At 39.5% G+C, this 27,415-nt stretch overlaps 1 protein-coding gene across 1 annotated transcript in view; it reads right to left on the minus strand.

Annotated features, from left to right (window-relative positions):
* BTK (Bruton tyrosine kinase) overlaps positions 1 to 27,415 on the minus strand; it is a 728,232-nt gene that overhangs the window by 283,298 nt on the left and 417,519 nt on the right. Inside the window, exons 11-12 of the mRNA XM_044057123.1 lie at positions 26,696 to 26,775; positions 15,448 to 15,575 (exon numbers count right to left, since the gene is read on the minus strand). Coding sequence (XP_043913058.1) covers positions 15,448 to 15,575; positions 26,696 to 26,775 — 208 coding nt within the window. The remainder of the gene's footprint in view (positions 1 to 15,447; positions 15,576 to 26,695; positions 26,776 to 27,415) is intronic.

Consider the following 27,415-nt stretch of genomic DNA (forward strand, 5'->3'; position numbering starts at 1 on the left):
AGGGGACCTCTGGCATTTATGGATATAGGATGGTTCATAGGATGGTATTAGGCTATTGACCGAATGGCCTTTACAAGCCAAGCCGTTAAATCCCAATATAATACTAGATGAGAGATATTATCTATGCCCAAGGTTTTTTTAGCAAAGACTATTCATGTGCAGGAGAGGAGCCAGGTAAATCCCTAGCAGAAATTTATGGTTTCCTATCCAGTCATCCAGGTTGTGCTTAAACAAGGTCATGGAGGTGTTCTGCTTGATATGGATTAGAAGCCTAGACCCTGAATTTTCTTAGTTAGAAATCTCTGAGGTCTCTCAAGTTACTGCAGGTGTCTGGTATGGTACGTACTAAAGGGAGCATTATATTCAATAACAGGCCTGATGACGGACGAGTACAGAGGAGTTATGACCTCATTTGCTCTTGAGACAATGCCTTTGTTAATCAAGTGAGCAATGCAGAATGCCTACCTCACCGCAGTAGACACCTGGTGGCCAAAGTTGATGTCACAATCAAGTTGTGTTTCCAGGTCTCGCAATAATGAAATGGTACTTGGGGTATTGTTTACTTTATAATCAGCAGGGGCATTGCTTTTACCGAAGGGAATGATGATGCATTTTTTAGCATTTAGTTTAACACCATGGCTCTGGCACCAATCATTGATCTGTGTAAGCCCTTTTTGAAGTATGCCAACATCGCTAGGGGATTCAATGATAGCACATCATTTGCAGTCATCTGCAAACTTGGTTAGCCACAGCCCCTCCATTTTGTCCTGGACGTCTGAGAAGTATATGCCAAACAAAAGGGGGTCCAACACTGACCCCTGTGGGACCCAACTGGTGACAGGTCTGCTGGTAGAGATAAAGTCTCCCACTTTGACTGAATGTTGTCGATCTGTGAGTTAGTTTGCAATCCACCTGACAACACAGGGGTTGATAATCAACTTGGCTAGCTTGTCAATGATGCCAGAATGTGGGATAGTGTTGAAGGCCTTGGACAAGCCAAGATAGGCTGTGTGCATGGCTTTGCCCTTGCCTATGGTACTGGTCACATTTTTGAATTAGTCCACCAGGTTTAGCAGGCATGACCTCCCCTTGACAAAATTGAACTGGGAATGATCCAGGGCTTGGAGGTCACTAATATCCTTATTTATGACGTCCATGATGTCGCTCACCATCCTTCCTCCATCTTCACCACAACTACATCACAACTCATACCCTAAAAAACTTCAACCCTCTGGCTTTCTCTGACTCACTAAAACATATGAACTGGAACCCTGTAAAAACCCTCCCTCTTGACGATGCTGTTACATACTTCAATACTACATTCAGTAACCTACAAGATAGCTTTGTTCCCCCAGAACTAAATAAGTCAAAACTAAACCTATCTCTTGGCTAACTAAGCAACTATTACACTTGTGCATCTCAGAGATAAATCTTGGAAGTGTTACCATAAATCTAAAACACCTAACACCCTTACTGAGTATAAGCAACTCCGTAATAAAGTGAAAAAACAAATTGCTTTAGACCGAAAGTCCTACTACTCCAAGCTTCAAAGCAATCATAGCTCCAACCCAAAAAAATTTTGGAACAATATATCTGCTCCCCTCTCACCTGGCAAAAAAGACAATCCCTGCCCTGACCCTAACTCTCCAGATCATAACTTAGCTATCCAATTCAACTCTTTCGTTATTGATTCAATAACCAAGCTTACCACATCATTCTCCAGTAAAACTTCTACTCCACCCTCATTCCACACCCTCAACTCTAGTCCCACTGACATCAACACTACTCATCTCCCCCATTTTACCATACAACCTGTTTCTATGCACACAATAAAAAAACTTCTACTAAAACTAAAACCATGCTCTCATACCTCAGACAGCCTTCCATCTAACCTTCTCAAGTGAGCTGCCGATGGCATAGCCCTCCCCATCACCATATTTATCAACAGTTCAATCCAAGAATCCTATGTACCCCTCTTCTGGAAGAAAGCGTTCATCATTCCCCCTCCACAAAGGAGGCAACAATACTGAAATTTCCAATTTCTGTCCTATAGCCATCCTGTCCTCTATCTCAAAAGTCCTTGAAAAATGCACACACTTGCAACTCCTTCCCTACCTCCTAGATAATCAACTTCTTTCTCCAACTCAGTGTGGATTTAGACCTGGACATAGTACTACCACTGCTCTTCTCTCCTTCCTTGATATCCTCAACCATGCCCGAGACTCTGGCAACATTGTTTCTAGCCTTCTCCTAGACTTATCAAAGGCATTCGATACTGTTTCCTACAACCTTCTCTTGTCCAAACTCTCTCTTCTCAATCTCTCCCCCTCCTCTATTAACTGGTTTTCCAGTTACCTTTCTAATAGACAGTAAGCCATCAAGTGGAACAATAGTACTTCTTCCTTCCTTCACACTCCAACAGGAGTTCCACAAGGCTCAGTACTGGGTCCCTTACTTTTAACATCTTCATTAATAATTTTCATCAGTTCATTCCTAATACAAAACTTGTCCAATATGCGGATGATTCCACCATAATTTGCTATGCTCAATTTCTCCCCAAACTCATGCAACTAACACAAGATGCCTTCTCTTGTACAGAGTCTTGGATGCTGAAAAATCACCTTGTTCTCAATGCATCTAAAACCAAAATCATGATTTTACCCTATCTAAAAACACCTCTATCGATAATAATTCTGTCTCCATAGTCAGTCAGAATAAGATTCCCATTGAAATAGTCTCCCATACAAAACTTCTAGGTGTTATCATTGATGAACATTTAAAGTTTGACATTCATATACAAACTAGTATTAAGAAAACACACCAAAATCTCAGAATGCTGTATCATTACAGCTATCTCACACCCTCTTCCAAACATATACTGTATACGTCCTACCTCATCTCCTCTCTGTTGTATGGACCCCACTCCTTACCAACCTTCAATCCTCCCTAAAGTCAGAACTGTCATCCTACTACAATAAAAATCTCTAAGTTTGCTACTGGGACCAAATCGTCCTCCCACCACTGTGATGCACTCCACTCCTTGAACTGGCTGGAACTTCCCCACTATCTCTCTTACATTCAACTGTTAACTGCTCACAAACTAATTTTCAAACCCTCTAACTGCCTTTCCCTCTCCTCCCTACTCACCTTGCATAATCCTGACAGACTACTCAAGTTCAGTAACCAAAACCTCCTCGAAGCGTACAAACCCTTATGTACAACTGGGAAATTTCTCCTGTCTTTCTCCCTCGCTCGCCTATGGAATTCACTCCCCTCCCTACATTCAAATCACCCAAAACCACTCCAACTTCAAGACCATGCTCCATTCCCATATGTCTTTTCACTGGGAATGCTCATGCTTGTACCCCACCTGACTCTCTCTATATTATTTCTGCTCCTAAATCATTTTTCCTCTCCTTTCTCAAAACTCAACCTAGTGACTCCCTTCATTTCATTTCCACTCCATCTCCCTTTTTCCTTTCTCATAACTCACCCTAGTGACTCCCTTCATTTAATTCCCACTCCCTCTCCCTTTTTCCTTTCTCATAACTCACCCTAGTGACCCCTTCATTTCAATTCCACTCCCTCTTCCTTTTTCCTTTCTCAAAACTCACCCTAGTGACTCCCTTCCTTTCATTTCCACTCCCTCTCCCTTTTTCCTTTCTCATAACTCACCAGAGTGACCCTCTTCATTTCATTTCATTTCCACTCCCTCTCCCTTTTTTCCTTTCTCATAACTCACCCGAGTGACTCCCTTCATTTCATTTCCACTCCATCTCCCTTTGTTCATTTCTCATAACTCACCCTAGTGACTCCCTTCATTTCATTTCCACTCCCTCTCCCTTTTTCCTTTCTCATAACTCACCCTAGTGACTCCCTTCATTTCATTTCCACTCCCTCTCCTTTTTTTCTTTCTCATAACTCACCCTAGTGACTCCCTTCATTTCATTTCCACTCCCTCTCCCTTTGTTCATTTCTTATAACTCACCCTAGTGACTCCCTTCATTTCATTTTCACTCCCACTCCCTTTTTCCTTTCTCATAACTCACCTTAGTGACTCCCTTCATTTCATTTCCACTCCCTCTCCCTTTGTTCATTTCTCATAACTCACCCTAGTGACTCCCTTTATTTCATTTCCACTCACTCTCCTTTTGTTCATTTCTCATAACTCAAACTATTTACCTTTCGCTGTTCTACTCTCCTCCTCTAATACTTCCTACCTCTCACCTCATGAAACTGAGTGCATAAGTGCCTGCACTCCAAATTATACTTGTGTACTGCAAAATACTTAGGTTTTAATTTCATTCAATGTTTTGTTACAACATCTTGCTCAAATGTTATTTTCCTGTCTTCTATATTACTGTGTTTTTAGTAGTTTTGAAAATTGTATTGTAATTAACTTTGCTGATATTAGCTTTGTAATAATTGTATATGCGCTTTTCTCCCTGGGCCTCCATTGAAAATGGGCTCATTTTGGCCCAGTGGACTTTCCTGGTTAACAAACTGCAAATAAAATAAAAAAATAAATACAATTTCTTCCATTGCATTACAGATGAGGGTGGTTAAACATAGGAGTCTATAGTTACCCAGGTCTGTTGCCAAGCTGCCCTTGTGGAGGGGAATAACACTCACGGTTTTCCATTCACTGGAGCCAAAGCTAGTACTCAGGCTGTGGCTGAATAGAGTGACTAATGGAGTAGCTAGCTCTTGTTTTAGAACATTAACAGCGCAGTCCAGAATGCCACCTGGTCCCATGGAGGCTGTGTTCTTGGCCTTGGAGAGAGCATTGATGACTTTCTCTTTGGAGATGCAGGCAGGAGGAGATGAAGAAGACATGGTCCATTGTATGCTTGGGGAGGATGGGGGGTGAAATTATTGGGTTCCTATTGTATTGTTGACAGCTTAGATTGTTGAATGCTTATACATCAACACCTAAGTGTTGAAAGCTTACAATAGCGATCGGCCACATTATCAAATTCTTTTCTCAGGAATGGTATCGGATTTTGCTTATAGTGGGTTGTACATACAGGAGTTCAAGTGCATCAAACTGCTTGACCAGCCTTGAAGTGTGATTGTTTTGTATGCAAATTGGGATGCTTACATATTTTGTCCTTTTCTGTGCAGTAGCTTGTCTAAATGTACTCTGGCTCATGATGTGGCCTCCTGCATTGAGGGCATGCTCTCTGTGGCTTTCAACCATGTCTCAGTGACTTCACAAATTTCTACATTCTCCAGAATAAGGAGAGCTTGCAGGGAGTGGAGATTTTGTTTAGACTCTTGTTACTGACCAATGTCACCTTTAGAATGTTCTGGGTTTGTTTAGCTATGTTGGATTTTTTATCAGGTTGGCAATGCGTAAAAAGGCACTATGGGAGTGGACAAGATTTTAACCAATATTTGAATGCCTATATGGGACAGGTGCTTGGTGAAGTATCATGTTCTGTCAACCATATCATCCCATGCTGACAAATACTGTATTCCCTTTGAATGGCACAAAAAACTAAACCAGTTATTAAAACTTGGCCGCCATGGGGAAATTTGCCCTTTTCCCCACTATAGTGTGATCCCAGAGCTGGTATATTTAGTTGGGGGGTGTGGGGGGTGCAATCCCCCAACTGGGTGGGTTTGACATACTGTGGTGTATTTTTTGGTTCAATGTTGGTCAAGTTTCTCTATTCCCTGTAAAAATAATTTGATAATGTGCAGTTTCGGTTTTGTGAAAGTTTGGTGCTGTCATCTCGGTAAACTAAAATTCGGGTAAGTGTAAATTTGGTCTACAGAAATAGACCCATACATATATATATATATATATAGAGAGAGAGAGAGAGAGTGATAATGAGAGAGAGAGAGATCAATAAATAGATATACAGCCACACCCACATACACACACATGCACTCACTATTGTACAGAGTTCTTATTTCTATGATGTAGCTGCAAGAATATATCATCCCAAATTGTTTATTAACAAACATCAGTACAAGTCAAAAAACAAAAAAAAATCAGGCAAATATATAGTTAAGAATAAGGAAAAGAAATAGACAATTATATGCACTTACATTACTCATGACAGTTATGTGACACACATGCTACAGAGAATTTTGTTCTGCAGATACAGAGCCAATAAGTTTGATATTAAAGTTATGAATACAGTGTATTTACATTCTGAATTCTGCATGCAGCTGTAGGTATACTTTAAGCTGATAGGTGATGGAAGTAAAGGCAAGGAGTTAATGAAGAGTCTATGGGAAAGAGGTCCAGATAAAAGGCAGGAGGCCACATCATGAGCCAGAGTAAGTAGCTTAGAAAGTAGAATGAGGTGTTTGTTGAGGGTGATGTTACAAAGATAGAAACAAGTGAATAAGAAAAGAGCTGTGATTTGGTCCTTTACTATTAGCTTATCAACAAAATCAATCCCAGGTCACGTACTTTACACACAAAGTGCAGTTTGTCTCCACTGCAGATAATGCTGGGAGACAACTATGGTGCTGAAGAATCCCTAGGGGCATTATGAATGCCTCCAAAGATAGTAGTGCTTATGCTGGAAATTAAAATCATCTTAACTGTGTGAAGAAAACACAGCAAATTAAGGGCAGACTTGTTTCTCTAGGACAACTGACATGACCCTGTGCAGTTCCTCACAGGGACTCCATCGGATCAGAATAAACAGCAAATTAATGACCCAGTCAAATTTAACTTTTTATGACTGCTAAGGTCCTTATCAATCTTGATAGAGGAAATGACACAGCATTAAGATTGCTCTTATTAGAAGAGTTAATGGTCCACTGTTAGACAGAGATGAGCATTTTTATAAAGTTTTGCCTCTCCCTGGTTTCTTAGTATTGTTTGATACTCTGGTCCGTATGTTTTTCTTAGAGTATCTATGGCTCCACGGTTGTTTATCTTCCATATTCCTTATCTGTTTTCCCTCTTAATTTCTGCAGTGCATGCAGGGTGTGGTTTCTACAATACATTCGTCTGTAACTCATTCTCGTCACTTCAGGGTTTTTCAAGGCTGAAGGGCTACCATCACACAGGTCACTATTGTTATTTGTGAGATGTTATTCATGGGAATGATTTCAGGTATTATTCTTATATAGATGACACCTAAAATTGGAGGAGGGGCAGTAACATGAAAGACAGCCCAGGAACAGGAATTAGTCAGCGAGCTGTGAAGAATGTAGCCTCACTGTGGGTGAATGGGAGCATTCACTTGCACAAGAAGGGAATGATGATTCCCACAGTGATGCAGGTAACTCAGGGATGTGGTTAGGATCATAACAAAAATACACACATTTCTAGGATGCTAATGAGGGCACAAACTGCTGCTGAGGCTTCCCATATGATGGCCTCTTTAGCCAGCTATTTTTGACCTCATGGCAGAAAACCGAGGACTGGGGGACACATGGGTCTGGCTGATAGACACAGGCTTTATTGTTGGCAGGTAAAATGGCAAAAAGCATATAGAAAACAAAGAGAGTAGGAAATAATACTATAATGTCAACACCTTTGTAGAGTAAAAAAAAAAAAAAAACAGCCAGAGCAGCTCTCTACAGAAAGAAGAGCAAAGCAAAAAAAAAAAAAATCACAGCTTTCCACACTTGTCTAATAGGAAGTAAAATACCAACCAAACAAAGGTATAAAGATTTGAAAAAGATTTTAAACCTATTCTAAACCACTCTACAACCAGAAAAGAGTACTGATGTTACTTTAACATCCTTTGTTGCTGACGTAAGCTATTTTTTTATTTCACTCATTCATCTTTCTATATATTACACTGCTGTTATAAGAGCCCCATACAAACTGTGCTTTTTCTAACCATCCATACATTTGAATGCACATTATCCTGATTGGCTGAATGCACCAAGGATGAAAGGGCTCATGTGTTTATGATCCAACCAAACCAGTTTCCATAAAAATACTGTCCTACTGATTAGTGTATTGTATTTCATCATGGCAACAAAACTCAGCAAGATTTTTAATGATGAAAGGGTTTCTGAAATCCATAAGAAGGCAGATACAATTCTTCTCCACAAAAGTGGAACCAAAACTGAAGTTGTAAACTACTAACCTGTCACTTTGACATTATTGAAATCACTGAATTGCTTCCAAAGAAGATAAATTTGGCCTATATAGCAGACAGCCATGCTGGGACTTATAAAAGCATGGCTTCATACCAGGCAGGTCATATCAAGCAAGCAAATATAACTGAGTTATATGACCATGTAAACTAGCTGAAAACACTTCACAAAGAGTGCCTACACCTGGACTTGGTCATAGGATGATAATATGGATAAAGCACAGGTTAGGTAAAAAGACACAAATGATCTAATAAACAGAAACCACTTAGATTAAATCATTATTACTATTGGGGAATCACAGGGCTTAGTACAGGGACTGATCATTTTTATCATCTACAGTATATAAGTGACATTGGTAAAGGCATGGAAAAAAATATTCCTTTATGATACCAGGAGTGCATATCAACTGTTAACCTTTTAAGTAAGGACATGTAAGCAACTGGGATGATATTTTAGAAAGTATATAGAAAAATGGAAAGGGAGTGGCAAGATTAAATGAAAAGTCTAAATTTGGCAGATGAAATTCAATGCAAAAGAAAAGATAGTAATGCATGGGGAGAAACAAAAGAGTGAAATGAGTACATAAATAGGGGGGGAGTGGGAAATAGCAGCAAATGGCAAAATGTAGAGAGAGACCTAAAATCACTCTTATCAGGTAATTGAAAGTTAAAAAGGCAGTGTGACAGAGCAGTAAGTAAGGTAGGTACAATAATAGCATGATATGAAGAGGCATAACAAAAAGAAATCGATTACTATGTGACTGCAAAAACTGCTTATGAAACCCCACTTGGGCTGTTTCACTTAATACTGGATATCTCAGTACCACAAGAATACAGGATATAGGATACACAGTGGATGGCAACAAGAATGTTGCATGGCTTTTTACAGAAGTCAAGTAAGGAAAGACCATAAAAGTTTTAGTTCCACTAATTTTATCTGTTATATTGCTTCTACTTCAAATTTTGGCTTTTGTGGTATTTTCAGTGAAGCCATTTAATGAGACAATTGAGTTGCTCATTTCGTCGATTACCTCATAACAACATTTCTCATAGTGCATTCTTTATCTTTGCCCATCAGTTGAGATGGAACTTTAGGAGATGGAGAGCTGCAGTGAGTGATGTCCCCTCCATAGAGCTGCTTAAGTTGCTTGTATCTTTGTCCAGCATTTCTGATTGTGGATTGTTTATCATCACCTAGTATCCATCAGTTATCAATTAAGGTTGAGATATGGGGGGATAGACAACAGCAGTGAGTATTGCCACTTCTTTATTGCTGTGTCTTTTCTGAGCCATATTATTCATTTTATCTATGTAATTCACTGGAGACTCAGACTGAGTTATGTAATAATTCCAAAAGCATTGTTGTAAAGGTACTGTTTAAGATTGTTTTGCTGTGTTACACTGCAACTTTGCTACATTATAGCCTTCACTCAGACTGTTTTACACATATATGGAACCTGAGTTATGATTTGGCAAAACTCTTAATCAAACTTACCATGGAAATAGAATGTTAGTGGTCCCTTTGTCCTTGGTTGAGCTACAATAGTAAGCAGGAAATGGAGTGATTTTTTTTTATAAGTGGTCTGTTGGACATTAATTATGCTTTGTTTACCAGCTTTTGATGGGTTTTATTTATAGCAATGTTTCCAGTGCCTTCCTGTTTTTTTGTAAAGAGCTTAGAGCTTAAGCTCAGTAATAAAGTTGAAGTTAATATGTGAAAGTCTTTCAGAACAAATAATGGGATATGAAACAAATGTTTAAGCACCTTAAAAGAAATTTTAAGAGTTTGGGTTGGTTACACCCCCAAAAAACAAACAAACAAACAGATAAGTAAATAAAACATAAGAACAAGATGACCTAGTTTGAATAAACAATGTGGCAGGATCATAGGTTTATAGGTTGGTACTAGGCTATTGGCCCTAGGGCCTATACAAGCCTAGCCATAACAATTCACTGGATATTTCTTCCCACAATATTTACTTCTCTGGACCCCTGTCTAGCAGGGCGACTGACATGATCCCCGGGGTGAATTTCCTATCTCCCATCCAATCATCAAGGTTCCTTTTGAAGAGGGCCAAGGAGGCGCTCTGCTTGACATGTATGGGCAGTCAATTCCAGAGTATGTGGAGTCTCTGGGTCAGGAACCTATCCCTCCAGCATGTTTTGTTCATTGTGATGACAAAGTTTAAATCCCTGGAGTGTGTGACTCTGAAGGATTGGTATTTCATTAAGTGGAGCATGTCCAACAGCTCAAGGTTTGACAGGGCATTGTATGTTAAGCAGAGATCGCCTCTGAGTAGACAATATGCCACAGAGTATAGCCGGAGTTTTTTTAGTCAGTCAGCATCTGGCATCTGCTTTAGGCCTGTGATTCTTTTAGTGAGGTATTTCTGTGGACTTTCCAACTGTTGCAGATGTCTTGTGAGGTACATACCAAATGGGGCATTATACTCTATAATGGGTCTAATGAGGGATGAGTACAGTGGGACAATGACCTCCTTTTTTCTGGATGAAAAGCTCTTAGTGATGAGGTGTGCCACATAGGATTTCCTGACTGTTGTGGCTATGTGGTCATCGAAAGTGAGACCACTGTCCACCTGTGTCCCTTAGTCTCTCATCACACTTTCGATGTTTAGTGTACTGCCACCTATGTGGTAATTCATGGGTACATGTTTTTTTCCACAGGGGATAACTTTACTTTCTTGGCATTAAGTTTGAGCCCATGGCTCTAGCACCAGGCATCTGTTTCTGTAAGGCCCTTTTGTAGAATATCCACATCATTTGGGGATTCAGTAATGGCTCCCAGTTTGCAGTCATCTGCGAACTCTGTTTGCCAGAGTCCCTTAGTGTTGGCCTGTACTTCAGAGAAGTAGATGCCAAACAAGAGTGGTCCCAGGACTGAACCCTGAGGAACTCCACTTGTCACTTGTCTAGAGCTGGATTTGGAGTTGGCTACTTTTACAGTCTGGGCTCTGTCAGTAAGCCAGTTGGCAACCCATCAAGTGATGTAGGGATTTATGCCCAGCTTAGTAAGTTTATCTATGATTCCAGAGTGGGGGATGGTATTGAAGGCCTTGGCGAGGTCCAGATAGGCTGTGTGGACTGCCTTACCCTCGTCCACAGCTCTGGAGACTGATTTGAAGAAGTCATTCAGGTTCAGGAGAGAAGATCGGCCCTTCACAAACCCAAACTGGGTGGGGTCCAGTGTTTGAAGGTTGCCAATGTCTTTGTTTATAAGTTCCATGATAATGCATTCCATGCCCTTGCAGATCAGGCTTGTCAGACTGATGGGATGGTAGTTCTCGGGATCCAAGGTGGCTCCACCCTTGTGGAGTGGGATAATTGTAGCTGTGCGCCATTCAGTGGGCATGAAGCCTAAGGCGAGGCTATGATTAAACATGACACTCAGGTGAGGTGCCAGTTCATTTTGTAGTTCATGTAGTACGTAACCTGGGATGTCATCTGGTCTCATGGATGCTATTTTCTTAGCTTTGGAAAGTGCGGTTTCTACCTGTGTAGCCATGATTACTGGAATTTGGCAGTCTTTTGGTGTTGAGATGGGCCCTTTAGGGGGTGAGAGGGAGGTGAAGTTGGCACTAAATCGATCTGCCAGGATATTGGCAATATCCATGGGATCAGTATATTTAATGCCATTCTGTTGAAGCTCAGAGCATATCTGAGCATTGCCATTTAGATTCTTGACATAACTATAAAATGCCTTGTGGCTGTCTTTGGAATATTTGGCAATTTTATTTTCATAACTAGCTTTTGAGGATTTTATGAGGGATCTCAGCTTCTTACTGAGGTTGGTGAGGGAGTTTTTGGCATACTGGGATTTTCCTCTTTTCTGCAACAGTTTCTTCCTTCTGTTGTATAGTTTGTTTATAGCAGGGGACCACCAGACTGGCTTTCTTTTTTTGGAGGAGAGCATCTTGGTTCTATTTGGGATTGCACGATTCATGCACGAGTGGATGTGCTCGTACAGTGCCTTAGTGTAGGATTCTGCAGTCGAACTTTCAGATCCCATCTGCATGGGTGTCATGAAGTTTGTCACTTCTGACCTCAATAGCATAAGCTGGCTTTGGAGAAGTTTTTTAAGGAGGCTTCCTTACTGGGGTGGGGGTGGGATGTGGATGTCAAGGGTGATTTACCTATGGTCAAACCTGACCAATGAGGGGGGTGACCGCTGGTATGGAGCATCGATTTCCCATGTTGGTAATGACCAGGTCTAGGATATTGGAGCCCCTGGTGGGACAATGGATTAGTTGATCCAGGGCATTGGAATTTATGAATTCCAAGAACCGTTGAGAAAAGGAGTTGATACCCGAGTTGTTTTCCCATTTAATGGCAGGGTAGTTGAAATCACCCAGTATTAGGGTGTTTGGTTGTATCTTAATATTTTCCAGTATGTTTAGAAAGGGGTAGTGAGAATCTTGTGGCATGGTGGGGGATCTGTAGCAAGGTACAATTTGGATTGCAGTCTTACCTAGTGTTAGTTGCAGCTGGAGAATTTCAGATGCATTGTGTTGGGCAACTAGCCTGGAGGTGTGAATATCCTTGGTGAATATGGACACTCCTCCATCTTTAGTGTTTCGGTCTTGGTTTTGTGGCCGAAAAGTGTGTTAAGAGTTGTAGCCTGGTATTGCAGGGGTGCTCTCTGGAGCCTTGAACCAAGTCTCAGTTACTGCACAGATATTGATGTTCTCCATTTTTAGGAGTGCCTCGAGAGAGTGCATTTTGAGGTTAAGACTTCTAGCATTGAGTAGCATTACCTTAAGATTTTGCATGCTTGTATCTGTTACAGTGGTGGTTTTGTCCTTTGAACCTTGCCTAAAAAAGGCACTATAAGGGTGGCAAGAGCTTTAGCCAGTAACCTGAATCCCAGGGGTGATGTTTGTCGATCATGTCTTCCCAGGCAGACAGATACTGGATCCTCTTTGAATGATACCAGAAGCTTAGCCAATTGTTGAAGTCAATCATTTTGTCCTTATACTGTGGTATCATTCTGGGTGAAGGCAGGATGCTACTCAGGGCTAGGATCATACCTGCCTGGCCACATGATCCGAGAGGTCTTCCATGTCTCTTTTCATGTAGTCCAGGGAGGTACGTCTCAAGTCATTCGCTCCAGCATGGACAATGACAGAGTTGTATTTGTACTTGTTGTGGAGTGACTTGAGTGCATGCGTTATGTCGTGGATCCTGGCACCCGACAGGCAGCTGACTGTAATTTTCTCCTTGTTCAGCCTGGTGAGTGGGACATCAGTGTGCCTGACTATAGAGTCACCTATGACTTAAGTGTTGGGTACACTGTCTTGCCTTAGGGGCTGTTGTTGGGTGGCACACTGGTGTTGTGAGCTATGTGCCACTTTGGTTGTGACTGGCGTTTGTTTGCATTTCAGCTTTGGAGTTCCTTGTTGTTTTGGCAGGTTAATGTTAAGGGCCTCCACATATGTGGGTTTAGTGTTGCTATGTGTGGGTGTTGATGGTGTGGGTTTTGAAGGGCTATGAGTTGCTTGAGGTGTAGTGCAGGTGTTAACTTTCTTCTCTTGACTGTCTAGCACAATCTTGGCTGGAGAGAGCTTTGCTTCCAGTTTGGCTATGTAAGTGCATCTCTCGCAGGTTGCAGTGTTGGGTGGTAGGAGGAGAGGGTTGTCTGTGTACATGAGGCAGTTGCCGCATTGCCCCAGTATACCCAAATTCACCAGGTGGACATGAGAAATCACCGGAAGCTGACCCTTGGACATGCCTGTTAAAGTGCTTTTTTTGTAAAGTATAAGAGCTGTCTTCCCTTACCTTTGCAAGGTACTTTGCAATTATAGGCTGTTTAGTGCCTATGATTAATTTCTCCTTGTTGACAAGGAGAGTTGAGTGCTTGTATCAGTTTCAGGCTTCCTAGTGCTTTCCAGCAGGTTCTAGAGCAAGTGTTAGTCACAGGGGTTCAGATTTTAGTGCTACTCCTGAGAAACCAGCTAGTTCTAAGGGAAGTGAAGACATGATGAAGTATTGTTTAAAGGAAAGGTTTGTGAATGGTTCCAATAGCCTTCCCGAGGATGTGGAAACATAAAAACAAAGTAAGGGAACTCAAATATGCATGAGATAGATACAAGACAATTACTAGGATGGCTGAAAGAAAAACAAAAATCAATATGCTGTTGGTAACTCAGTATTTGCAGGTTATTCGGAAGGTAAGAGAATGAGCAGGTTAGCTGGCCCAAGTCATGCTTCTTCTGCCATCAGATACTATATTTCTATGAGAAGACTGTGAAACAGGTACATTAAGGCATCGGGAAACATTAAACAGGGGTTATGGATGCAGTGTTGTCTGTTCGCTATCAAATTCCACATTAGAATATTTGTCATCCTGCTCTGTGTAAGACAGTGCACATATTCATTTAATCATTTTTTTCAGCATTTAGTTCTGAAACTGCAGTTCTTTAAATTATGTTTCAAAAATGGAATTTCACCCTACTACTCAAGTTCACTGAGTTATGTGCTTCCAATTAAGTACAGGGAGACTCACTGATCCCATAATGAGTTATTACTCACCGGTAATGATACTCCTTTTCATAAATGGAGTCCCCTTCCACACATCCTCTGCCTTGAACTATTCTTTTGTGGAAAGAGATGTAATAGCTTTGTTCAGTGGGTATTTGCTCTTGAAAACATAAGAATTATTTTAAAGTATTTCTTAAAATGAAAAGTAAGTAACAATACACATGGATGTGCCTTGATTCATTTACTCTTGCTGCAAAGCTATTTGCATGAAATATATAGTAATTAGTACATGTGGTCATAATTCTGGGAACGGCAAGTACAGTTACTGCAACTGGGTAGTAACGATTTGCCTCCTTGTTTGGCAGAATCTGGGCTTGACACATGAAATAACATGGCACTGTAAAACTGCCCATCACTCAAAAAATGTTGCTAGTCTTACCCCCTACCCCCACCGATACCTTCAGCAGACCATAAGCTAGACCTCTACCTGTCATATCAATGGTCCAAAACAGAGCTAGCTGTAACATAGTATAATTACATAGATTGTTCAGTTCATCAAATTCTGTTCTGTTTGCTTCAAGTAGTCACTATAAACATGCAGTCAAACAATGTTGACCCCAAACAGTGCTTTTGCTTGATGGGGGCTGCACCTAGCATACTTAAAATATGCACAACATTCAGAGTTCTTTGAAGGTCAGTGTGAATAACCACCTTGCCTGAATACTTCTGAAAGGACCATTGTTTTTCTTCATAAGCATTGCTCATAATTTTTAGGATTTTACATAGCATTACAGGAATTGACTAAATACAGACTTGATCATAAAACTTTTATATTGTTGTCAAAATACATGAAGTAAAGTAGATAAATGCTGACCTGCTGCATTGTGTTGATGATACTGGATCAGGTCTGGAATTGTACTGAAGAAGTGCTTCTCGGCGAGATAATACTGGTTCTGGGATGTGCAACACACATTGTAATGTTTAACAACTCCATTTGCATCCCTGGAAAATAAAAAGTAATCTAAATGCTAGGCATATGGAAGCAAGAGTGAATATGATCAGTACAACAATTAGAATATGTTTACTGATTAAGAAAACAATAAGTAAATTTGAAGATGTCCCCTCTTCTGCACTGTTTTGTGCAATAAATTTCATACTGTAGATTAAAAACTGGTGTTTGAGAGACAGCTGTGCAAATATATACATTATACATTTTTTCATTTGTATTAGTTCACCCATGAACCAGTCTATGTAAATTCAATTTTCAGGAAACTGAGATGGATGGATATAACTTGCACACTAGAATGAAGACTGTACTGGGGTGAGCGATCACAAATATGTACTTGTTACCTGCAGAATGCTGCAGCAACCATCAGGTTGATTAATTTATTTACTCCATTTATGTATCAGACAAAAAATATTAATTTTCTGAAATTGCTCAAATACAGTCCTCTGTTTGTTACTGTATATACATGTGTGTGCATACGGGTCTACTTCGACCAATCGAAATTACGCTTTGTTGAATGTTATATAGCAAAAGTGTGTTTATAAAAAATTTACTTTTGCGAATAACACTACACCAAAGAGTGGTTATACATCATGGTACAGTGAGGATAAGGGAATATTCCCTTTTCTCCACTGTAGTGTGATCTCAGAGTTAATATTTAGAAGTAGTGGGGTGTGGGGGCACAGCCCCCACATGGTGGGTGCAGGGTGGCTTGCCCCCCTGCATAAATGCATTTGTTGTATTTTTGTGTGTGTGTGTGTGTGTGTGTGTGTGTGTGTGTGTGTGTGTGTGTGTGTGTGTTTTCTGTAGCAGCTCGGTGTAGTGTTATTTGTGAAAGTGCGTTTTCAAGTAAATGCACTTTTACTAAAGTGGACTTGGTTATCTAACATTCAATAAAGTGTAATTTTGAGGGGTTGAAGTAGACCCATGTATCTATATATGTATCAATATATATATATATATACATATATATATATATATATATATATATATATATATATATGTATATTATGTTAGTGGATGCTGTGGAAATTACAAGCAGGTCTACAGGAAGCAGCTTTTCTATAATAGAAACCTGATACAAGGGCTCTCTATAAAAGCCAAACTGACAAAATTGTGTATAGTTATTTGGAGAGAAATCCACTACAATGGATGACGGTAAGCAAAATTATAAACTATGAATTTCTATAGAGGCTGCAGTCCATCACGAGTAGGGTGAAGTACATGTGTCTTACAAGGCTCACTGCATACAGGATCCTGCCAAATGCCAAGAGTACAACATTGTTCTTCAAAAGCAACTTTGCTGTTGAGGTCAGGATGGCCATGCAGTAAATTCAAATTCAACCTAAAATGATACTTACACAAACATGCTTCTGCAAATACTTTCACCATAATGATATAATTTTGTACTTTCACCCCCACCCCTACTCCTTCCATGCCCTCCTCTTGAATTATTTCTGCATTTTACAAGTGACCTCTTTTGAAAGTTAGCTACTGCGTAAATTCTTGCTGCCTGGTATGCTATATTACTACATCTTAATATCTCTGTGATGATAGGAGTTACTGCTAGCCATGATAGGAGAAGTAGTGCAGTGGATGTGTAACATATGCCAGCACAGCTATTTGGACTTTAGTAAAGAAGTATATGTAATTTGTGTATCAAACTGATTTGTACAGATGTTTGTGTTAAAAATGTATTTGTAAAGTTGCTGTGTTAAAAATGTATCAACAATGTGCCCTGCTGGAAAGAAAAGAAATGTACATGCATTATTGTAACTGAATTAAATGTATTTGTTTCAAAACAGAATACTGGAAGAGCAGAGGTTAATCACAATCCAGCTGCAGCAAACTTAAAAATATATGTGAAATTAAATTACTTTATGGGTTAATTCATAAAGATGTCATCCTACAGTTTTGAATGGAGCCAGAGACACAACGTCTGTGCTTGAGAATAGTTAGTAGCTCTGTAGTAGTAGAAGTGTTAAAAAGGTTTTATGACTTCCATGAGCAGCAGCAGATCTAAGCAAAGCTCTCTCTATGTGTATGGTAACATGTAAGTGCTAAAATCCTGGCAGCTTCTAATGATGGGGTTAGTGCGGGAAACAGAGTCAGTTGACCAGATGTGTGTGATGTCATTCTGTAAGCCAGAAATAATATTCAGATATTATTAGGAGATTGCTGATAGTATTTTGTAATCTGCCTTGGATCTGACAACAAAGACCACTCATCCCCACATCATCTTGCCTTGCTCTATTCAGTAAGTAGGAACAGTAATTCTCTTTAGATTAGTCAGGAAAATATAATGAGATAAGAAGTACTGTTTTTCTGTAACTGTGTGAATCTTTTCATCAATATTATTTTTAATATTTCCTGTGACTGAAACTCTGGTATTTAACTGTAAATAGATATTTACTATTTTCATGTTCTTTTATTATTTATTACTAAATATATTTGAACTTCTCGTGGCTAGTCCTTTTAGAAAAATATTTACGTTATGAGAGTATTTGCATATATTTATTTGGTGATAACTCTGGTCACTCCTGAAAACTTTGCTGCTAGTCAGACTATCATTTGTTTTAATATTGACTTCACTCAGTGTAAATGGGTACCCTTGTAAGAGCCTTAGGTAGCTGGCTTTGTAGTGCCTGGTAGTAGTGACATCTACCTTACAGTCTGGGCGGAAGGGGAGCATAGCTAGTAAACCTATGTCAGCCTTTCCCAGGTGTGTGTGTGTGTGTGTGTGTGTGTGTGTGTGTGTGTGTGTGTGTGTGTGTGTGTGTGTGTGTGTGTGTGTGTGTGTGTGTGTGTGTGTCTGTGTGTGTGTGTGCGTGTAAATCAAATCTCAAAGTGTGTGCATGTGTCAGCTACTTGGAGCAGGGAAACAAAGCACTGGTTTCACAGGCACTTAACTGAGGACTTAACTCTGAGCCTGTTCCAGTGGGGAGTCTTCCTGGGGACTTGGAGGAAGACGGACAGAGAAATCCAGACCCCCAGGCTGACTGTGTTCCCTGTGTGCTCTTTAGGAAAATTGTGCTTGATGCAGAGAGGTCTGCATCTGGAAATACTTAGTGTAGCCATTTGTATTCCAAGTAAACATCTCTCTCCAGTGTCAATGGTGAGCATTCAGGCTCCTTGATTACTGGCCCATAGTGGGGATGTCACAACCTCTTTCTCACCCCTCTCCACCTACCCCCATTTTCTTCTTGTTACGATAGGCAAGCAGTTGTAAATTGTCTATTTCACTTCTATTTTTCTCAGTACTAACATGTCAAAGATTGCTTTTCACTTTCTCCTTTTGTATTTGTATTTTTTCATCCAGTGGGTAACACAGGAGTTTACCTTCTGTTTGATTAGCTTATGAATAACGTGCAATGGTATGGCTTTGGCCATTTCAAAGTGGGCAATGTGAACTGATTTGTCCGAGTCTAATGCATCAGTGACTACCGAAAAAAAACACCATATTCAGGAGGTAGGATCGGTCTTTAACAAACCCAAACTGTCTTGGACTCAGAGCTTATAGACTATCTATGCTCTTGCTGCTGGTTAATAAGTTCCATAATAATGCTTTTCAATGTTTTGCAATAATGCTGGTGAGACTTGCAAGTGTGTAGTTTCCTGGGTCAGTGGAAGATCCTCCTCTTGTGGAGAGGGACAACTACCACAGTTCTCCATTCCTCTGATACAAACCTAGTGATGAAGCTGTAGTTAGACAGGCTTAGTAGTGAGTCTTCCAGACAGTGTTTGCTGCTGACATGAAGGCAGCTGGGCACATTATCAGGACCCATTCAGCTAGTGTTTTTTCCCAGATTTGCAGGAGCAGAGATATGATTGACATTTCAAGACTTTGAAGGTTAAATGTAATGGCACCGTTCAGTGCAGAATGGGAGAATTTCCCTTTACTGCATTGAAGTGCGATCTCGGAGTTGGTATATTTAAGTAGGGGGTGGGGGCATTAAGGTAAGCTTTTTTTTTTGTTTTGTTTTATTATATATTCAAACTTTTAAACTTCGATCATATGTTGTTGAACATATGGGATTCTAAGTTTAGAAAGTTTGAATATATAATATAGACCCATAATCAGTATATTATACTGCCAGCTTTGTATCAACATTATGAGGACATGAAATGTTAACAATATATGACTGTTTCTAGAGGAAAAACCACTGAAGTATTAAAGAACAGCAGAACTATTAATTTCATGGAATGGTCTTTGGGAAAAAATGAATAAAACCGTAAGTGGACAATAATGACTAAAAAAGGTCTTTCCAAATAAAAAGGGCAAATTGAAAAGAATGTACTAGCAATTGAGGTCAAATATCACCAGAAAGGCCAAAAAGGCTAAGACAGGTACGAAAAAAGACTTAGTCAAAGATATATAATAAAAGGAAACAGAAAGAATATACTTTGTGTATGAAAAGGGACCTGACCAAAGGGACAAAAAAGGACACAGAATGTACTTCAAACATGTATGCGATAAGCAGAGAGAAGAAAAGAAATTTGTAAATTGAAAAATGAGGGAACTCTGTATAGGGAAACATTTGAGCATGCCAGACTAGGAACAGAGTTTTTTGCCTTTGTATTCTTTTAGGATCGTGTGGTAGGAATTCCAGCTTGGAAAGGAGATTTTAGCATAAATGATGACTGTAGGTAGAATTGGTAGTGATTGTAAAGAGGAGAGCCAATGAGAACTTAGAGAATAAGGCTTAAGGAACAGACAGGTTAACTCTAACAATATCCAAGCAGCTGTGGGAGTACCGATGGAACCAAATGGAGGACTATCCAGTAGATCTCCAAATGCATTAGGGGACCATAATAACAAGAAATGTGCTTTGAAGGTTCTGTTGCATAAGATGTGTGGGATTCTAGAGACATACCAAAAAAAACTACTCTGGAGAAGAAAAGGATAAGGGATAAAATTCTGAGAAAAGGACATAGAGGGTACTCTAGTTTTGGTAACAGAATGAGATTATAGGCAGACTACTAAACAAATGTGATCTTGTTTTATGAATGAATAATATTGAAGCTAAGTGGTAGCATCTGGTTAATTTTGTTTTCTTGGACATCAGCAAAGTATATGTCTTTAGTTCCATACAACACGTAAGTCTGATGAAAAACTTAAAGGAATAGAGGAAGAATAAAGAGAGATGATGGTGATAATAAAAAGAGTATATAAGTAGTGAAACATGTGGAAGACCGGCAGCAGAGAATGGTGATGGGGGATACATATCAGATAAAAGGTGGATGATTAATGGTGTGCCAGAGGGGTCAGACTTGAGGCCTGCATTATTCAACATTCTGTATGTGCCTTTCTGAAAATCCTAGTTATTGTGGGATTAATCTCCTTGCAGATGACGTTAAACTCAGGAGATGTGGGAAAAGAGAATTAGTAAATGTACGAGTAAGTAACGTTGAGAAGTGCAGATCGGTAGTTAATGAAGAATAATCCAGTGATAGTGTATAAATCTCAAATTTGAAGGACCAGGCAAGAAAAGGATCTAGTGTTGATAGTTACAGCAGTAATGGATCAGAACAAACGTAAAAGAAAAGTAAAGCAGACGAGCCAGTTTACTAAATGGTAGATTGACTGATGAGACCAGGCTGTAGTATTGTGATGAGGTCTAGAAGCCCTACAAAGAGGGATGGTAGGTTGGGAGGCATGGTACTAATTAAGAAATTACAGAGCAATGTAATGGGTATGCTCAGGTGGATAAAATCTGTTTCATATAAGAGAATGTTATGGGTTTAGAACTATACTCAAAAGAAGAAAAGGAGGGAGAGGGAGATATATACGTATGGTCTGAAGATTCACAGAAGAATGTAAAGGGATAAAGCTGAAGGAAACCTATAGAAAGTGTCTGAGTTTGTCCTATATGAGAGCAAGTATTTCTACATACTAGGAATGACTAGACTGTTTTGCCTACCTTCTTAGAAGTTGCTTCCTCCTCACATTTTAAGGCACCAATTTGCCCTTACTCCCTTTACAAGTCCACTTGTGATTTGAGTCCTAGGCTTCCCACTTTCTCAGCATGCAGTGGCCATACTCTTCAGTGTCCTCCCTTACAAATCTTAGAGGTACTCAAATTCTCCAGCCTACTACCTCATAAACTGTCTTCAGTCTGACTTCTCAACTTTCTGTTTTTCGGTATGAAAGTAAATGGTCTCCCCTGCTCACCACCATGCGTCATGATAGTAGTAGGACAGTGAAATACTTTACACCCACTATTCCATTTGTTTTTATAGTGATTGATTCCCCTCCCAAGCAGCTTAGCTCTATATCCATGACCAGTACCAGCCACCCCACTCTGACCAATATTATCTACCCTTCCTTGACCTTCCTTCCTTCCTTGCTACACTTCACTTGACACCCATTCCAGTGTCATCATGTACTTTTAGGGGCATAATTAAAAAAAAAAAAAAATGGCACATCAGTGGTGCCTGCCAGGTGGCATATACAGTATACCAACTGGGCCATATATCATTACATTAACCCAAACCAGACAAAGTTACCAGCCTTCATGTACTAGAAATCTGAAACCTTGTTCTGTACTGCTGATACCCTTTTTATTTCTTAATTTCAATTAGTACCTTAAAGTCCACTGATCTAAATTTCTATGTCAGTCAGAACCTTAGTGACATTATTTTATGACTGTTATACTTTATGCTGTAGCAAAAGAATGAAAAAAACTGCAGCTGCTGAGAACAATGCAAAATTCCAGTACTTGTGGAAAATCATGCTGGACTCTAAAAATGTTTACATTCCTTAGGTCACACAAGCACAAATACAGATCTATGAAAAATCTGTGGGACTGTTTCCCAAGGGAATGAGTGGGCCAGAAGAATAACCGGGGGGCAGGTCTGAATGAATGGTCAGTGTGGGGTTTGTGACAAAAAAAACCCAAAAATAAACCCTGTCAGCCATATACCCATATACCTCCGCCGATTACAGTCCTTTTGTATATTACCCAGTTTAAGCGAAACCTAGACCGGTAGATGGGGAATAGTAAATTTACACCAGACCTGGCACCCATGTCCCTCATGGACAGAGGTAAGTTATAAATGCCTGGCTCTCAGTGTCCTATTTGGATACAGGACATCATTTATTATTTTGGGAAAAGTTGGCTAGGCTTACAAATGTTCCCTGGGTCATTAGCCAAACAACAATCTATTAATGTATACTAGCCACCCCTTTCTCTCCTGTTCTCAGTCTTAAAAATACTGAAAAAGGCCATACACAAGCATGTAACTAAGTTCTTTGCTTTTCAAAGCCTTATTGCGGATTATTAACATGAGTTTTATCAAGGACATAGAACAAGCATTGCTATAATGTGGCTTAGTAACCATATACTTGTAAACCTTGATTAAGGCAAAGTAATATGTGCACTCCTTCTTGAACTGCTGAAGACCTTTGATATTGTTAGGCAAGATAAACTTCTTACTCTCAGAAACTTCTGTCTCAGACCTGGGACTCTGTGCCTTTTATTTAGCTACCTGAGTTCAAAGACCCAAAATGTGAAACTGCACGTACGCAGTCTGACTCAGTCATAATGAAGAGATGAGTGCCACGGACATAAAAATACACATTGAGAAAGATATGGAAACAGCCGTGTTCTGCAATATGCAGATGGCACCATTATCTAGCACTCTTCCTGAGAAGCAAGCTGTGTATGGCAAACGTCAGATCAGATTGGATTACATCAAAAAGATTATCTGTCTGAAAAACTCACTATAGAGCACTACTAGGAACAATCATGCCCTACTTGCTGAGAGGTAAGGTTGACTTCATCTCAGTTTGCCTCTCAAGATGTCAACAACTGAAGGCACAGAACCTGAATCTGAACCTGTGCTTTCCTGTAAGTACCTTGGAAGGCATCTGTATGCTAATCTTTGACGGGCATGCCACAATTAAAAAAAAAAAGAACCTAAGTGCACTGTATAGAGTTAGTCTGTGCATGGAAAGATTAACTATCTATTATCTTCTCCCAGTGCTGATGCATGGATCTTCCATCCTAATGAATACTAATAAACAAGAACCAGTTAATTTCTCTGTTTATAGGGCCTCTTGATCCCCACCCAGCATGCAGAGCAAAGAACATCACTACAATGGCTTCAACACTCTTGTGACCTGGTATTAAGCACAGACTGGAGTATATATACACATGCAAAAACAGAAACAGAAACACACACACACACACACACACACACACACACACACACACACACACACACACACACACACACACACACACTGTAGCTGCTGAGAACAAAGCAAGGTTCAATACTTGTGTGACATCATACTGGACTCTCAAAATGTTTTGGGCTGCTATTACAGCAACAATAAGCATATTTTGTGTTTACTAGCTCATAACATGCCAAGATAGATTCTTGTGCTACTCTGTATGTGCAATACATCTGGGGATAGTATATTAAATTTGGGTGTGCAAAGAATTTTGAACCTCTAGCTTTCCCCTACCCAACTACTGTTACCAGTCCCTTACCTACCCTCACTCCCTGAACTCTGCTTTATAAAGCTGTTGCTAAAAATAAAAAAAATACTTTACCATATTGCTTGCTTGCTCTTGGTGTTTCCATACCATCTTTATCAATAATAACATCACATGCAGTAGGATGTGATATAAGTATTTAATTACTTTTGCTGTTTATGTTAATTGTATGACTCTGCCTGTGTTGTGTAATAGATGACTTGCATGTTTAGCTGACTGCAGCTTACTGATGTCTTACTCACTGCACTCTTTCTCTGTACTATTTATGTCTGCTTACTGATACTTCTCTAATAATGGTACAGCAGTAGCATTGTTACCTCACAGCAAGAGGTTCTCCCGTTCAATTCTCGGCTTGGCTTGGGAGTGCCTTCTGTGTGGAGTATGCATGTCCTTCCTGTGGTTGGGTAGCATTCGAAAGACATGCATTCGTAAATGGGCATGCCTTGGTTGAAGGCTGGGCGTCGAGCTGGCTCCTCAGCGGTTTTTAAAAATCTACTGCCAATCATTAGCGGACCAGAGTTCCACTGTAGCGAACCCTTACCGGGAAAAAGCCGAAAGACAAACAACAACAACTGATACTTCTCTAATATCTCAGGTCCTCCATGCAGAAGACCTGATAGCCAAGAGGGACACAGTGGTGATCAAAAGTAAGCAAACCAAATAAATAAATAAATACCTACCTACCTAACCACATCATACATACATAAATTCCACACACTGCATCATCAGCAAGTCATTTGTACAAATATCAAAATATGGATTCTGCAATAGTCCTTGTAATATACTGTGATCAATTGTCTACCATTCTCCATTGCATAGTTTTCTATTTTATTCACCATTGTCTTCTTGTAGGAGTTGCTTCATCCACAATATCAAATGATGATTCAAGCTCCTGTTCTATACCAGACCAGCAAGAAATCTGTAGCTCAAGTGATTAAAGGCCTTCAAGAAGTCCATGATTACTAGGACCATAGCAAGGAGCCAGTCCTGGGTCATGAGAGCAAATCCATCAGACATAACGCATTAATCAGACATAACTGCTTCTTAAAAACAATGCTTGTTAATATCTGTAGATCTCATTCCTTGCAACTGTAATCATGATATCTGTTGCACCATCTCTGTGACCTTGAAATTACAACACAGCAAACTGATTTGATGATCATTTGAAATATCTGGTTTACTGTCCTTACCCTGGTTAGATATGTCTATGTTGCAGTAGAAAGTTACAAATTTTTAAACAGTCTACTAATATAATGCCTTTAACAACTGATGTGGTCCCTGTGGTTTTTCTGTATCTGAAGCTGATAAATATTTTAAAATACTTACTCAGTTTAGTATACAGAGATCAGTATCACATTAAATGATATTTATTCATCCTGATAATACATTTTCAAAGATTTTACTTAGGTGTGAAAAACCTTCATTAATTACATTCTTACCTGTAATAAATTCCCTCATATCAAATATTTTGAGAAATGGTTTGTTGTATTTTTTTTATGTTTATATGCCTGAGGAAAGTCATACTTTTTAGATGTACATAATTGTACTCTTGTTTTTGCCTTATCCTAGTGGGATGTCGAAGTTGGTATATATAAGTAGCACCCCTTTCCCTACTGTAGACAGATCTCAGAATTGGTATATAAAAGTAGCATGGAGGGCTACAGAGGGGCAGCCCCCCACATGGAAGGTCCAGGGGGCTTGCCCCTGCATAGTATATGTATTAGTGATTTTGTGTTTAGACCTTTTGAGATCTTACAGCATTCAAAATACTGACCTTTTGATATTTTGAATGAATTCTGTAACAAAAGTATTTGTTTTATTCAAACATGAGTAGTTTAATCATGTTAAATGATTACTTGTTCCTGTCAATTATTGTACGTCAGTTCAGTGTATTGCTATAATTATTTCTTATTGTAAATAAGGTGTATTGCATCCCTTCTAGTATAGACCATGTTCTGTCAGTTCATCTATCACAGCAAATAATAAAGCAGTGTGTGTAATCAGTGCTGTTTTAAAATTACTTGGTTTAGGTCATATTTGAAAAATATCTCTTTTGCCTAACACATGCACCCAGTTTCCAACACTAAAGAAATTATGTATTTTTCCTAGCAGTAGTTCTTCTGGTGCTGTTGGTCCAGGCAAGACTTGAAGGTCAAGGTGGAAGAACAGAACCCCAAATGAAAGTCAGACATTTTGCTGCCATTGTTTCTATTAGATTCTAAGACATTAGAAATAATTTCTGGTATATGTGGCAGTCAGTAAACCTCAGATTCTCAGTTCCTTTCTTAAATAAGACCACTTGAAAAGGCTTGAAAGTAAAACTGTTAGGAAATACTGACTATATGCTCCAGTGTAAATAGTAATGGGTTTGTGTTTGTGTGTGTGTGTGTGTGTGTGTGTGTGTGTGTGTGTGTGTGTGTGTGTGTGTGTGTGTGTGTGTGTGTGTGTGTGTGTGTGTGTGTGTGTGTGTGTGTGTGTGTGTGTGTGTGTGTGTGTGTGTGTGTGTGTGTGTGTGTGTGTGTGTGTCTGCCTGTCTGTCTGTATATGTGTTTTTCTTGTTTATATCTCTAAAGATAATATGAAGAAAGTTTTAAGTAACTAAACTGTATACTCACCCTACTGCTTTGGTAAAGACTGACACTGTGAATATTCCAGGTTTACTCGAGTCTCTTACAAGGAAGGCACCTTCCTTATCCTTTCATAAAACAAAATACATTAGATGTGTATCATCGCAGTCACAAAGAATACTTGTGATTATTTATCAGTCTTATAATGCCACAGTACAAGTAATGGTGTCTGCAGGTGGGAGACGCATGGATAATCTGCATTGTTCTGATAAAGCACAATATGCATGCATAGCTATCCAGAGCATTAGCTTACTTAAGACTACGTCTTGATTTCAAGATTCAAACGTTTATAATTCTGTTCCATTTAATTTTAATCCATCTACCAGTTTATTACTTATGATTTATTTTGGCATAAAAAACATACAGTAGACCACACAGCAGCAGTGGCGTAGCTACAAATTTGCATCTTAAAGCTAAGCCAAGTGTCCCCGTCTCCACCTGCATTCCATCTGCCTTTGTTTGACATATATGCTAGATAAAGTAATCTAAGTGTAGCACTTAGCACTTTCATTCATGAAGTACCTTAATAAATATTAGTAATATAAGAATCACACATCATGTAGGACATAGTTACCTTATGTACTAGTTAATTCATATCTTTAATATTCCCATTGGGTAGTAGAACATCATGGATCAGATCTGTTTAGTCCTCCAAATGTTATACTTCAATGCTATATTAAACATTTAGGAAAAGTCATGTATTCTGAT

This window comes from Protopterus annectens, chromosome 15.part0 (genome assembly GCF_019279795.1).
Source record: "Protopterus annectens isolate FY-2018-M chromosome 15.part0, PAN1.0, whole genome shotgun sequence".
Taxonomy (NCBI): Eukaryota; Metazoa; Chordata; order Ceratodontiformes; family Protopteridae; genus Protopterus; species Protopterus annectens.